Source organism: Hemitrygon akajei, chromosome 6 (assembly GCF_048418815.1).
Source record: "Hemitrygon akajei chromosome 6, sHemAka1.3, whole genome shotgun sequence".
NCBI lineage: Eukaryota > Metazoa > Chordata > Chondrichthyes > Myliobatiformes > Dasyatidae > Hemitrygon > Hemitrygon akajei.
The window spans coordinates 131838842-131853365 of record NC_133129.1 but is presented as its reverse complement, the minus strand read 5'-3'; the positions used below and the strand labels follow the sequence as shown (position 1 = coordinate 131853365).

Below are 14524 nucleotides of genomic sequence, written 5' to 3'. Positions count from 1 at the left end.
AACTGGCTTCAGCACTTTTGCGGATGACATCAAGATTGGGGATGCAGTGGACTGCGAAAAAGCTTACAAAGCTTGTAGCAGATCTTGACTAAGTGAGCTGGGAAATTGCTGATGGAATTTCATTCAGTTGAGTGTGAGGTGTTGTACTTTGGGAGGAAAAACCAGGGTAGAGCTTACACAGTAAACAGTAAGATACTGAACAGCATAGTAGAACAAAGGGATCTGAGAACAGAGGTGGTTAAATCATTGAAAGTGGTGTCACAGGTAGGTAGGGTCATAAATAGAGTTTGGGCATATTGGCTTTCATAAATCAAAGTGTTGAGTACAGGAGTTGGGATGTGATGTTGAAGTTTTATAAGACATTATTGAGACCAAAGTTGGAGTACTGTTGCCTAGTCCATCAAAGGAAAGTCCATCCCACATCCATAAGGAGTGCTGCTGCAAGAAAGCAGCATCCACCATGAAGGACACTCGCCATGCAGGCCATGCTCTCTGCCCACCATTGCCATTGGCAAGGAGATACATGAGCTTTAGGTTTCACACTACAAGGTTCAGAACAGTTATTATCCTTCAATCATCAGCCTCCTGAACCGGTGTGGATAACTTCACTCATCTCAATTCTGAACTGATTCTCTGCAATTCAAGTTCTCAGGATTATTTATTGATTGATTGACACACTTATTTATTTTTATTTACACAGTTTGTCTTCTTTTTCAGATTGGTTGTTTGTCAGTCTTTGTGTGCAGTTTTTGCTCCATTGATTCTATAGTATTTATTTGTTCTGTGATTTGTAATCTTCTGCAAGAAAATTTATCTCAAGATAGTGTATGGTAACATACGCTCAGTGGCGACTTTATTAGGAGCACCTGTACACTTGCTCATTAATGCAAATATCTAATCAGCCGAGTATGTGATCTAAGTGACTTTGACCACAAAATCATTGTTGGTGCCAGGTGGGGTGGTTTGAGTATCTCAGAAACTGCTGATCTCCTTGGATTTTCATGCACAACAGTCTCTAGAGTTTACAAAAAATGGTGAGAGAAATAAAATAAAAACATCCAGAGAGCAGCAGTTCTGTGGGTGAAAATGCCTTGTTAATGAGAGAGGTCAGGAGAATGGCCAGACTAGTTCACGATGATAGGAAGGTGAACCTTGAAGTGAATGGGCTATAGCAGCAGAAGACCATGAATACACACCCGGTGGTCACTTTATAAGGTAAAGTGCCCACTGCGTACATATGAACTTTTTAAAATAAACTCACTTTTAACTTTGATTTCTGTTGACCTAACTACCAGAAAGATAGCAATAAGATTGAAACACTGCAGAGAAAATGTACAAGGATGTTGCCAGGACTTGAGAACCTGAGTAATAGGGAAAGGCTGAATAGGACAGGACTTCATTCTCTGAAGTACAGGAGAATGCGGGGAGACTTAATAGAGGTATACAAAATTATGAGGGGTATATAGACAGGATAAATGCAGGCAGGCTCTTTCCACTGAGGCTGAGGGAGACTAGAACTAAAGATCATAGATTCAGGATTGTAAATGAAATATTTAAGGGAACTTCCTCACTTAGAGAGTGTTGTGCATGCAGAATGTGCAGTCAGCGGAACTGGTGTGTGTGGGTTTGACTTAAGGTGTTTGGATAGGTACATGGATGTGAGGTACATGGCTATGGTCCAGGTGCAGGTCAATGGAACTAGGCAGTATAACAGTTCGGTACAGACTAGATGCACTGTATCACTAAATAAAATAAATATATAAAAACATGTCTAAGAAGTTTATGTGCTGTTCACTAACCCACTAATTGTCTTAAGGCTAATATCAGCCCATAATAATCCTTCATTTTAACTTGTTTGAACATTAACAAAATATAAATATTTCTAATTTTTTAAAACAGACCCACCTCCAAAATTCATTAAAAATATAAATAATTTCTCTTTCTCAGATCCTCTATTGTCTTAAAACAGTTGTCCGACAGTTCTCAACAGAGGCAAGACGTCAATCAATGAGCCGGCAGCCCTCCTTCACCTATTTTGAATGGCCTGAAGAGGCAACAGATGAAATCCCTGACCCAGAGTTCAAAGATCTTGATCTAGAAGACATTGAAGGCCAAGTCTTTTACCAGCCTGAGGAGCAGGAACAGGTAGAGAATCAGGTTCAAACCCTTGAGAGCTCCACAGATTTGGTGTCAGAGTCAGTGGATCAGTCAACACTTGCTGTTAAACCAGTGGGACTTCAGGAGAGGTATGTGTCTGTGTATTGCCACTGTTGTCTCCATTGATGGAAATTTTGTGAGTGATGATTCACACATAACACAAACATCAACTAAAGGAATTGCCAGTGGATAAGGTACTGCAAGCAGTAGCATGGCCATCTTTTCAATGAGGCGCATTCTATTTTAAAGAATATAGAATGGGTGAATTATGGGTTGTGCTTGTTCCAACCCAATCTATTTTTCTATGCAAGAGGTCCTGCAGATATGTAGGGCTTTACTACAAGGGACCAAAATGTTTTAAGTTTGTAAATGTTCTTTTCTCAATCCTTTGAGACAATGATGTTTATGGCTGGTGGAGAGAGTGTATTCACGTTCCACTATAATGGTTTCCTAATACCAGTCAAAACGTAAAAAGAAACTGGAGATGCTTATAAACACTTCTTGGGGGAGGGGGGGATCCCCTTTGTTGTTAATTGTTGATTTCTGTCCACCATAAATGACATGGCTGTCAGTCATGTTTGTTTCATTTGCTGCAGTTCTGCTTTCAATCCCTGCTTCTCCCACCAATTTCTTTTGCCCTCACTTTCCACATCATCAGCCTCTAGTTCAACAAATCATCCGCCTTCATGTCTGGCATCTTCAATGAAATTCTACCAGATGAATCTTCATCTCCCCACCCTTTCCTGTTTTTGAAGGAACTGATCCCTCTCCATGCTCTGGTTTAGTCTTCCATTTCTAACATCACCCATTCTCTTCTTGAGAATGCAATTGAGCATTATGCAATTATTAGTGACTACCTAATCTTCTGATAAAGAACACTGATGAAGCAGGTGAAGGTGGTTCTGCTTCATCAGTGTTCTTTTTCAGAAGATTAAGTAGAAACCTCTGCAGTAATATTCTGGAGCTGGGATGATTGGCCATCAAAAAGAAACTGTAGGCATCTTCTTTTGTGTGAAGTGTGATTGAAACCAGCAAAGCATTTTCCCCTTGATGAATAATCACTTCAATTTTCCCAGAGCTCTTTGAAGCCACACTCACCCAAGTACTTCCTTGATGTAAAAAGCAAGAAGTATTTACCTCACTTCAAAAGTGCAGCAGTTTAGTTTATATTTAGACGTGAGAAATCTGGAGCTGAGGGTTTGGCAAAACAGAAAATGTGTTATGGAAGTAGATTACTGGGGAGTAAGTACTCTTTGAAGGCACAGCCAAAGACATCTTGCATCATTTTGTTGATGACTGAGAATAGAATGATAGCATTGTTATTAGTAGGATTGGATTTGTTGCATAAGATGGTCTTCTGAGCTCAGTGTAGCCCATAAAGCCTGCTCTAACTAGTAAGGTCATGGCTGATCAGGTCCACCTACCTGCCTTTTTCTTTTAACCCTTGTGTTACAGCAAGTTGAAACGGCTAATGCCTATTGGTCAACTGGAACCAAACCCAGGCTAGCATACGTAAATGGATTATTGCTCCAATCAATGTCGCTAATGTTCTTAGATAAAGCATTTAAATAGTCATGCTTTGGGATGTACAATTAAGTTTTTGAGTTTGAGATTTGTACTTGTGTAGTGTTACTAAATAAAGGAGTATTCCGAGTACCAGCTTTATCCCATCTCCTGGCTTTGGGTCTTATCAGTAGTTATAGGTGAGAAAACACAGCACCTTAATTCCTCGACTGTGCAAAAATGTATCTAACTGAGTCTTAAATATATTGAATATACAGCTTCTTCTCTGGGCAGAGAATTCCAAATTCACTACTCTCTGGCAAAAGCAGTTCTTCCTCATCTGTCTTAAGTCTTCTCCAAATCCAGAGGTTATATCACCTAGTTCTAGTCTCAATTGCCAGTGAAAACAACTTTCCTGTCTCTAACTCTTCTATCCCTTTCATAATTTTGTATGTTTCTCTTAGATCCATTCTCATTATTCTGAATTCTGGTGAGTACTGTCCTAGGCAACTTCATCTCTCCTTGTAAGCTAACACTCTCATCTTTGGAATCAACCTAGTGAACCTGCACCACCTCTAAAGCCAGTATATCTTTTCTCAAGTAAGGAGACCAGAACTGCAGGCAGTGTTCCAGAAACAGTACCCCGTACAGTTGCAACATAAACACCCTGCTCTTAAATTCAATCCCACTGGCATGGATTCCATTTGCTCTCTTGAAAGCCTGCTGCTCCTGCAAATTGACCTTTTGCAGCTCATGCATAAGCACTCTCACATCCTCCACTCAATAGCATGGAAAACTATCTCAATTAAAATAACAATCTGATCTTCTGTTTTTCCTCCTGAAGTAGTTATGCCTGTATTTACTAACATCTGCCAGTCCCTTGCCCACTCATTTAACCCGACTATATCTCTACAGACTCTCCACATCCTCTGCATAATTTGCTTTCCACTTAATTTAGTGTCATTAGCAAACTTTGATATGCCACACTTGGTCCCTCTTCCAAATTGTTAATGTATATTGTCAAACGTTGTGGACCTAGAGCAGACCTCTCCAAAATTTACAGATAGTCAATCAGAGAAAATCTTATTTATCCCAAATCTCTTTCTTCTATTGGTTAACCAATCCTTAATCCACACTAATATATTATCCCCAACTTCCTTAGCAAATGCCTTCCAAGGGACTTGGTTAGCACAATGCTTTCAGTACAGGTGACCTAAGTTCAATTCCAGCCGCTGCCTGTAAGGAGTTTGTATGTTCTCATCTTGACTGCATGGCTTTCCTCCGGGTGCTCCGGTTTCCTCCCACAGTTGAAAGATGTACCAGTTGGCAGGTTAAATTTAGGTATCCCAGGTAACCCACTTTGGTAGGTTAACTGGTCATTGTAAATTGTCCCATGATTAGGCTTAGATTAAATCAGGGGATTGCTGGGTGGCTCAGGTCGAAGAACCGGAAGGGCCTGTTCCACGCTGTATCTCAATAAATAAATATATTATTGCTTGCCTATTGATCTTCTGTTGATTGTTTAAAAGTTTTCCCAGTCTTCCAGTTTCCCACTGCTCTTGATGACCTTGAATGTATGAAGTTTTAGTTTGATAATATTGTTTATTTCCTTAATTATCCAGAGCTGGCTCTCCTCACCTCTACTGTCCTTGTTTTTAACTGGAATATACTTTTGTTGAGGACTATGGAAATTCTCCTTGAAGTTCTTCAACTATCCCACCATATTACCTCTGTGTCCCATACATGCTAGCCGGCTCCTCCCCTGTCTCATTGTAGTCCCCTTGTTCAGGCGTAAAACACCAGATTTAGATCAAACTATTGCACCCTCCATTTGTATGATAAATTCAATTGTACTGTGATCACTCTTTCCAAAAGGATCCCCAACTTGTCTCTTTACACAGGACTTGCTGTAAGATAGGGTTTTCCTTTGCAGGATCAATTGCACGCTGTTTAAGATGGCTTCCAGTAATCCTGAGGTTATTATCTTTGAGGTCCTTCTTTTTAAATTTATCTCTTGGATACCTAAATTTGTTGGACTTCATCCCACTTTTTTCTTATGTCACATGCACCACACCTGCTGTTTGTTAACCCTCCATTTTTTGAATGCCTTGTGGCCATGCTGAGACATCCCTGACCCTTGCACCTAAGGGGCAACACACCAATCAGGGTTCCTGTCTGCAACCACAGAGGTCCTGCCTATTCCCTTTACCATGGAATCCCCTCCCATTATAGCTCTGTCACTCTTTTTCCCTCTGCTGTCTCTGCAGCAGAGCCACACACAGTGCTATGATCGTGGCTACCTCTGCCTTCCCCTGCCAAACTATCTCTCCCAATAGTATCCAAAGCGGTATCCCTCTTTTGGAGGGAGGTGATCACAGAAGACTCCTGCACTACCTTCCTGCTTCTGCTACTCCTGTTGATCACCCATTCCCTATCTTTCTTTCAGCCATTAAGCTGCAGTGTGACCAACTCATTCATCATTGCAGATGCTCAGAAGTGAATCCACACGCAGCTCCATTGCTGTCGTGCAGTCTGTCAGGAGCTGCAGCAGGACACACTTCCTGTCATCAGGGACTCTGGCATCTTCCTAGAATTCCCACATTGCATAGAAAGATCTCAGAACAAGTTTAAGCTCATCTGCCCTAACTAAAAAACTTTGGAGGGGGGAACCCCACTCTCACCTTACTTTGTGTTGCTCACCCTTCTCACTGTAGCCCAGTATTCACCAAACCAGCAACCTCTCTCAAAATATTCACTCCACTTGCCCCTAGCTTCTTTTTATTGGCTTATAGCTTATTAGCCACACAACTATTAACTGACAATTTGAGAATGTGTCCCTTAGAGTCCTGTTAAGTGAAACTGGCCGGAAAATGTTGAGACCTACCTCTGTTAAACTCTCGAACCTCTCGCTTGAGTTCCCTGCTCATGCTATATGAAGCCCAACAACACAAACTGAGACTTAACTCCCCATTTTGTGCACACAACATACCTGATCCTTCTATTTAAAGCACAAAATTTTACCTCAGAGTTTTCCAATTAAAGCTCCCAATCTCCTTCGTCAAGCTCCATATTTTAGAGTAGCACACTATTTTTGTTCTTCACCCATTCCTTTCTGGAATTCCCCTGTTTGCCACAACTGACAAAAGATTGCAAATGTTTATCCTCTCTCATGATTCTTTCAAGGCAATGTCCTCCTCTCCTTTCTCTCTCATACAGTTTCCCTATTCTCTCTCCTGACCAATGTTCCCTCTAATTTGCGATGACCAGTGTGGACAAAAATCTTGTACAGTGCAATTTTTTGCTCAGTGACAACAACATGTGGGCATTGAATAATTTCTTCAATAAAAACAGTATAAATAAGCTATTTATAAAACCTGCAGATAAATCATTGCAAACTCCACGTTGTCAACACCGTCCACATCAACAACTGGAAAAGGGAATGTGATTGTGTACAATCTTGAAATATATGTCAATGAGGTAGACGGTGACAACATTTTGTGCGCAGTTTAAATTCCTTCGTGGGCTAGTGGCAGAAGATGTGTGTGCATGCATATGCACACACGTTAGAGGAAACATTGCTCCCAACTTTATTTTTAAGATTTCCTCTTATTATTCCAAGCATTTTCCTCTTCTTTTTTTCTATTTTCTCCTTTCTTCCTGTTTCCATTGCTATTTTCCTGGAAGTCCCAGCTCCTATTACCTGAGTTTGATTTGAAATTTGAGCTGTCTAAAGACTGGTCTTCATTCTCTTCATTATCCTTCAGACCAAGTTGCTCTGATAAAAGTTCCATCTGTTACATACCCTGTAACTGGGTGTCTGGCCAGCAAAGATAGAGGAATCCGTTGGAGTCTGGTGGTACTATTTTCAAACAGTGTTTATTAGTAAAATAGTAAAATATACAAATCAATATCAACAATGCAAATATATAGATAATACACGTTAGCAATACTAAACCTAAAAGTGTGGGTATAATAATAATCAATAATAAACAAGCTCTATCGATGTCTAGGGGATAATGAATTGTCATATGTGAATATAAAGTTCAGTTCAGTTCATACGTGCTGAAGTAGTTGTTGGTTCTTGCGTTTTAATCGGTGGAGAGAGAGAGAGACAGAGAGCAGGCAAACAGTGACAGCTACAGTCAGCCAAACCTTCCTTTATCTTCTTGATCCGTCGATGTGTTGTGGCCATTCAGGTATGACCCCTCTGTCCTTCAGCTAGACCGTTCTTCTGTGGTGGACTCGTCACCCAGGCAAGGGCGGACACACACACAAGCCCCCACCGGCCCTGCTAATAACACTGTGAGTTAAACTGACCGATCCTTTGTTCGGTCTCCGATGCCCCACACCTTCTCGTGGGTTCCAACACTCAAGCAGTGCTCACTAGTGTGTCTGAGGGGTGTCAGACCTCACTTTTATCCCCACTCACGGGGTCTCAGGTGTCAATCTGTTTTGAATGGCTTAGTCCATCAAACCAGCCCACTCCGGCTGTCCACTGAGGAATTTTAATGAACAGAATGGTACCAAGTAAACAGCCCTCTCCGGAGCCATAAGTCTTTCAGGAGTCATAATATGGTGGAACATCAAGTCTCTCTCTCCCGGTGTTATCTCTCCCTTATCTGAAGCAAATGTTCCAGTCCCAGTATGTTTTCCCTTTGTCTCTCTTTCTCTCTCATTAGCAGCGTGGTAACAGTAACAGTTTGTGATTCTCCCAGGGGGGACATGGGCAACTCTGTACCCTTCTGCCCATCAGAGTTGTTCATCCTTCATAACACATCTAATAAAATCAGCAACTCAAACTACTTCCATTATCACTGGGATACATTGGTATCAAGCACGAGTGGAAGGAAATGAAGTGCAAAATCTTATTTAAAATTCTTCTTCATTGAAAAGGCTTAAAATTTTACAGTCCAGCTTTTTGATCTTTTACTGGCTGGGATCAGTTAACTCAGGAATGAACCTTGGAAATTCCTGTTGCAGAAAAAAACCTCTGGGAAATGTCAAGAAACTCTGAAAAAGTTCTGGAGAAGTTGAAATTGCTTGAGAAGATAAAGCACTGTAGGACCTCTGAGGATTCAGCTTCATAACCAACTTACAATAAATTAGTAAAAAAAATTTCAAAAGCCCTTTTATCCTGTATGGCATTTTAACATATTAATCAATGACCAATATAGAAGACAATGTACTAAACACTATGTGTTATATAATGTTGATCTATTATTTACGTACGCTCACTTCGGTATTTTTGGAAGTTTGGCTCATGAGCAAAGTTCTTTTTGTGACAGAACAGCTGGGAACTTCAGCAACAAGTTTGTGACCTTGCATAAATTTCCATCCAAAGTAAATTACACAAGTAGGAAAGAATTTAGGAGCAAGAGTAAGCCATCTGGACCCTCAAGCCTGCATTGCCATTCTAGGTTGTTGCGGAAAAATTCAATAACCAATCTCAATACAGTCTGTTATTTTCAATCGATAGTTATTGAGTGAATGATGTACTATGTTCAGAAGAGATGACCCAGAGCTCTCAACTTAGACTGCTCAATCTCACTCTCCCAGACAGTATCAAACGTATCCTTTTAAAAACCATACCAGGACAATGAAATTATAATTTGTCAATCTGTGTAAAACCTAATTCAGGTTCTGGTAGTGTGTGACTGCTTATTTCTTCTTGTACTGTCCACAGATGAGGGGCAACATGGTTAAGCCAGCAAACTACAAGCTGGTGTGACAGCTATTGGGAGAGAGTCTGAAAGGCAGGCCTCAGTACAAGATCCATGTATCTTTGTGCAAGGGAAATCATGTCTCAAAAATCTGACTGAATTTTTTGATGAGTTGATTAAGAGGATTGATGAAGGCAAGACAGACGACACCATCTACATGAAATTTACCAAGGCCTTTAACAAAATTTTGACGAATAGGCTGGTCTTAAAGGTGAAGCACACGGGATCCAACAAGCTAAGAAACTGGATACAACATTAGTTTATTGATAGAAGCCAGAGGATGGTCATGGAGAGCTGTATTTCATTTTAGAGCTTTATGGCCTGTGGTGTGCAACAGTGATCAGTGCAGGATCCTTTGTTCTTTCTCATGGATATTAATATCTTATCAGAGAATGTAAGGGCACGATTAGCAAGTCTGTGTTTCACACCAAAACTGGCAGTATAGTTGGCAGTGAAGACAGTTCTCCACAGTTGCAGTAAGATTTAGATCCATTGGAAAAGTTAGCAAGAGAATGACAGATTGAATTTAACTGGATTAATGAATAATGATGTATTTTGGGAAGTTAAACCAGGGCAGGACAGGATATACACAGTGACTGGTAGGCCATTTGGAAGTATTGTTCAACAGAAAGACCTTGGGATAGAAGTAGTGTATGTAGTACCCTGGAGGTGGCCACATGGGTTGATGGAGATGGTTAGGTTGCACTTGGAGAATTGTGTGTAGTTCTGGTTACCACAGCACAGGAGAGATGCACTTAATCTAGAGAGGATTCACAAGGGTGTTGCTTGGATTGGAGGTGCTTGAGTTAGAAGATGAAATTGGATGGGATGGATCTGAAGCTAAGGAAGCTGAGAGGTTACAATGTAGAGAGAGATATTATGAAAGGCAGAGACAGGATAGGCAGCCAAAGTCTTTTTCTGTTGGTGGGGGTTTCTAAAACTAGAGGGTGTAGGTTTACTGTGTAAGAAAGGACGTTTAAAGTGAACCTGAGGGGTAAATATTTTTTCACACTGAGTTCTTAGAATGACACACTGAGTTATTAGTTATTCACAATGATCTCCTAGCTGTGATAATGCAGACGGGAAAATAATAATGGAATTTACGGCCTGGAGTTTGTGGTCCTGTCATCAGTGTGTCCTGGGATCAATACTGAAGATCAAAACTCGAACGTTGATCAGAAGCCCAGAAGTCAAGGCCCGAATGCCAAAGCCCAGGTTCTGCTGGTCCCCTGGGGAAGTCGGAAGACCGATGTCTGTGAGTCTGGAAATCCACCGACAGCTGGAGGCCCAGGGACATCCTGTCCTGGGGTTGGAGGACTGTCTGAGTGTGCTATTGGGTGGGAGGGGAGGAAAGGGCTTGCTTTGCTGTTGTTGCTTGTGTTGTTCTCTGTACATTGTAGCATGCTATGTTGCCACTGGAGTGGGTGGTGAAACTTGCAGCTTTGCATCCTTGGGCTGTGTTGATTGTATACGCAAATGATGCACTTCACCGTATGTTTGAATGTACATGTGATAAATAAATATATCCGAATCTAAATCTGAACTGTTTCCTGTGCTTCCTAAGTTATTGCTGAGTTTTAAATAGTCACACCAAATATATATTCACAGCCGCCGAAACATCTACTTTACTAATGTTTATCTGATGTAGACTTTGGTCTATCTTTCAACATGGAAGGCTGCAGAGAATATTCTGCACGTCATACCCAGCAACTTCAGCACCAGCAATCCATGTTACAGCTCCTGCCACCACCTACCCTCAACTCCCTGCCTTCAAATGACCCAGGCTCCTGCCACCACCTACCCTCAACTCCCTGCCTTCAAATGACCCAGGCTCCTGCCACCACCTACCTTCAACTCCCTGCCTTCAAATGACCCAGGCTCCTGCCACCACCTACCCTCAACTCCCTGCCTTCAAATGACCCAGGCTCCTGCCACCACCTACCCTCAACTCCCTGCCTTCAAATGACCCAGGCTCCTGCCACCACCTACCTTCAACTCCCTGTCTTCAAATGACCCAGGCTCCTGCCACCACCTACCCTCAACTCCCTGCCTTCAAATGACCCAGGCTCCTGCCACCACCTACCCTCAACTCCCTGCCTTCAAATGACCCAGGCTCCTGCCACCACCTACCCTCAACTCCCTGCCTTCAAATGACCCAGGCTCCTGCCACCACCTACCCTCAACTCCCTGCCTTCAAATGACCCAGGCTCCTGCCACCACCTACCCTCAACTCCCTGCTTTCAAATGACCCAGGCTCCTGCCACAGCCACTGTCAGGGCTGACATGATTAAATGGGGCTATACTGCAGGATCTGAGCTCTGCAAATACAATGGGAGGCAAACCATGCCCACTGCTCAAAATTCACAGGCATGCTTTGGAATCTTGTTGGGGCATATTTGTGTGATATATTTTCTTTATAACCATATAACAATCACAGCACGGAAACAGGCCATTCCGGCCCTCCTAGTCCGTGCCAGTTTAAAGATCTATGCTCTTAGTGGAAGGACACAAGAAAATGCAAAGGTTCTAATTTCAGAAGGAACACATACATCTTCTCTACATCTGATTTCCATTTTCACACAAGCTGCCGCTAAAGCTGTCATGGAGATATAGAACAGAATGTACTGAGAATGAATTTATAGCTTATCTTTCCTGAAATTAATCTTTCTTTCTCTTTCATAAATTAAAAAACCTCATAAGGCAAACATAATAAATTTCTCAATGCTGGGTCGAACTTGAGATAAGCACAGACGGATTTCACCTTCAATTGAAATGAGATGATTTCTATCCTTACTCTTGATGTTTGATAAACAAGAAAAAGCTTGCTCACACATGTAAGAAGTTGAAAACTGCAGCAAAATGTTCATTGCTTTTCTATGGATGGCAGGATACTCTTCTTTCACAGAAATCCAGAACTTGTCCAGGGGCAGGTCAGTAAAATTCATCTTGAGTGCATGATCAGAGTGCAGCTCACAAAGTTCTTCCTCTTCTCTCAAAGTCAAGTTCTCAGGCTGAGCAGAAGATTCAGAGAAGGGGTCCATCACTCAGTCATATACTTATTTTGAAAGAAAGGAAAAAGGCTGTTCAGTTTTGTTCTGCAGTTCTTCCAGGTGGTTTTCAATAAAACTTGAGACTTTCTGATCCTTCCTCGTTCTCAAGCCCAAGCAGCAGTGGAAACATTTCAAGATTTCCTTTTCCAAAGATTTAGTTTCCTTTTAAATCCAAGAATCTTGTCACTTGAAGTCAAAAATTTTCTCCAGGGCCTTGCAGAGACTTGTTCGGCTGGTTCACATGATGAAAAATGTCTGTTAAGTAGGCTACTTTCTGCAGCCGTTCTTCATCTTCAAAGCACTCAGCAAAATCAGGCCTACTATTTTCTTGAAAGCACTCCTACAGTTCACCTTTCAGCTCAAACACCCTGTTAAGAACTTTGTTTGCTGAGCCACCAGATTTCTGTCTGTAGCAGGAGATTGGTGTGCTCTTTGTCAAGGTTTCACAAAGCTTTTAAAACATTCTCTAGTGAACTGGTCTTAAATCTGCTACATAACTTGCTTCCTGAGCCCTTTCACTGACTGTGACTTTATTTTCAAAACCTTTGAACTGTCTATTTTGAAATTCCATAGTCATTTAAAATAATCAGCACTTTTGCATATCACGTGGCTGTGATTTGTAGGTAAATGTCTGTTTAACTTTGCTGGAGCCATTGCTACATTAGTAAGCTGTTTGCCACAGACTCAGCACAATAGAATAGGACAACTTGGTCACCAGTCCATGAAAAACCCATTGATCAGTAGCTTTCATTGTGAAGATGGATTTTTTTGTGTCTATTGTTGCATTAGTGCAGTGAAATGACTCAGAAGTCTGTAATTCTTCATCATTAACCTTATCAGAATTGTCCATAGACTTAGGTCTAGGACTAAGCCATCTCTGAAGCAAAGTGGAGATTCCGGACTAAACTGGAATCAACGAAGGATGCTCGACAGCTGTGGCAGGGTTTGTATGCCATACCCTCCTGAGAAGTTAAATATTGTGACATAGAGGTCTGCAGAACTTTGATTCCAGATGAGCTCAGTGCCTTCTATGTTCACTTTGATGACCAGAACAGAGAGGAACCATCGCACCCCCTCATGTTTCCCCATGATCCTTTGATCTCAGTATCTGAAGATGATGTGCATCTGGTCTGGATGGAATACCTGGCTGGGTACTGAAGAACTGTTATGATTCACGGATATCTTCAAACTCTCGCTCTGGCAGTGTGTGGTACGTACCTGCTTCAGGCAGGCTTCAATAATCCTGGTGGCCAAGAGGAGCACAGTAACCTGCCTCAGTGACTATTGCCCAGTGGCACTTGCATCCACAGTAATGAAGTGTTTTGAGGGGCTGGTGTTGAAGCATTTCAGCTCCTGTCTGAGTGGCAACTTGGATCCACTCCAATTCGCCTACTGAAGCAACAGTCCACAGTAGATACTATCTCAATGCCACAACCCTGGTACACCTGGACAGCAAAGATGCACACATCAGGATGCTCTTTATCAATTACAGCTTGGTATTTAACACCAATAGAGGACAGGATAATTGCAAATGTCATTCCACACTTTAAGAAGGGAGAGAGGCAAAAGGAAGGAAATTATAGGGCAGTTAGCCTGACTGCAGTAGTTGGGAAGATGTTGGAGTTGATTGTTAAGGAAATGGTTTCGGGGTACGTGAAGGCACATAATAAAATTGGCCGAAGTCAGCATGGCTTCCTTAAGCAAAAATCTGCCTGACAAATCTGTTAGATTCTTTGAAGATATAACAAGCAGAATAGACAAAGGAGAATTAATGGATGTTGTGTACTTGAATTTTCAGGAGGCCTTTGACAAGGTGCCACACGTCAGGCTAATTAACAAGTTAAGAGCCCAAGGTATTACAGGGAAGACACTAGCATGGATAGAGCATTGGCTGATTGGCAGGAGGCTAAGAGTGGAATAAAGGGAGCCTTTTCTGCTTGGCTGCCTGTGGCTAGTGGTGCTCCATAGGGGTCAGTGTTTGGGACCGCTTCATTTTATGTTACGTCCATGATTTGGATGATGGAACTGATGGCTTTATGGTCAAGTGTGCAAATGATACATAGATAGATGGAGGGGCAGATAGTATTATGGAAA

General features: G+C 41.8%; 1 protein-coding gene across 2 annotated transcripts in view; it reads left to right on the top strand.

Annotated features, from left to right (window-relative positions):
* ptpn5 (protein tyrosine phosphatase non-receptor type 5) overlaps positions 1-14524 on the top strand; it is a 185338-nt gene that overhangs the window by 127189 nt on the left and 43625 nt on the right. For both annotated transcript variants that reach the window (XM_073049259.1, XM_073049258.1), the window contains one exon: positions 1948-2246. In XM_073049259.1, the coding sequence (XP_072905360.1) occupies positions 1948-2246 (299 nt within the window). The remainder of the gene's footprint in view (positions 1-1947; positions 2247-14524) is intronic.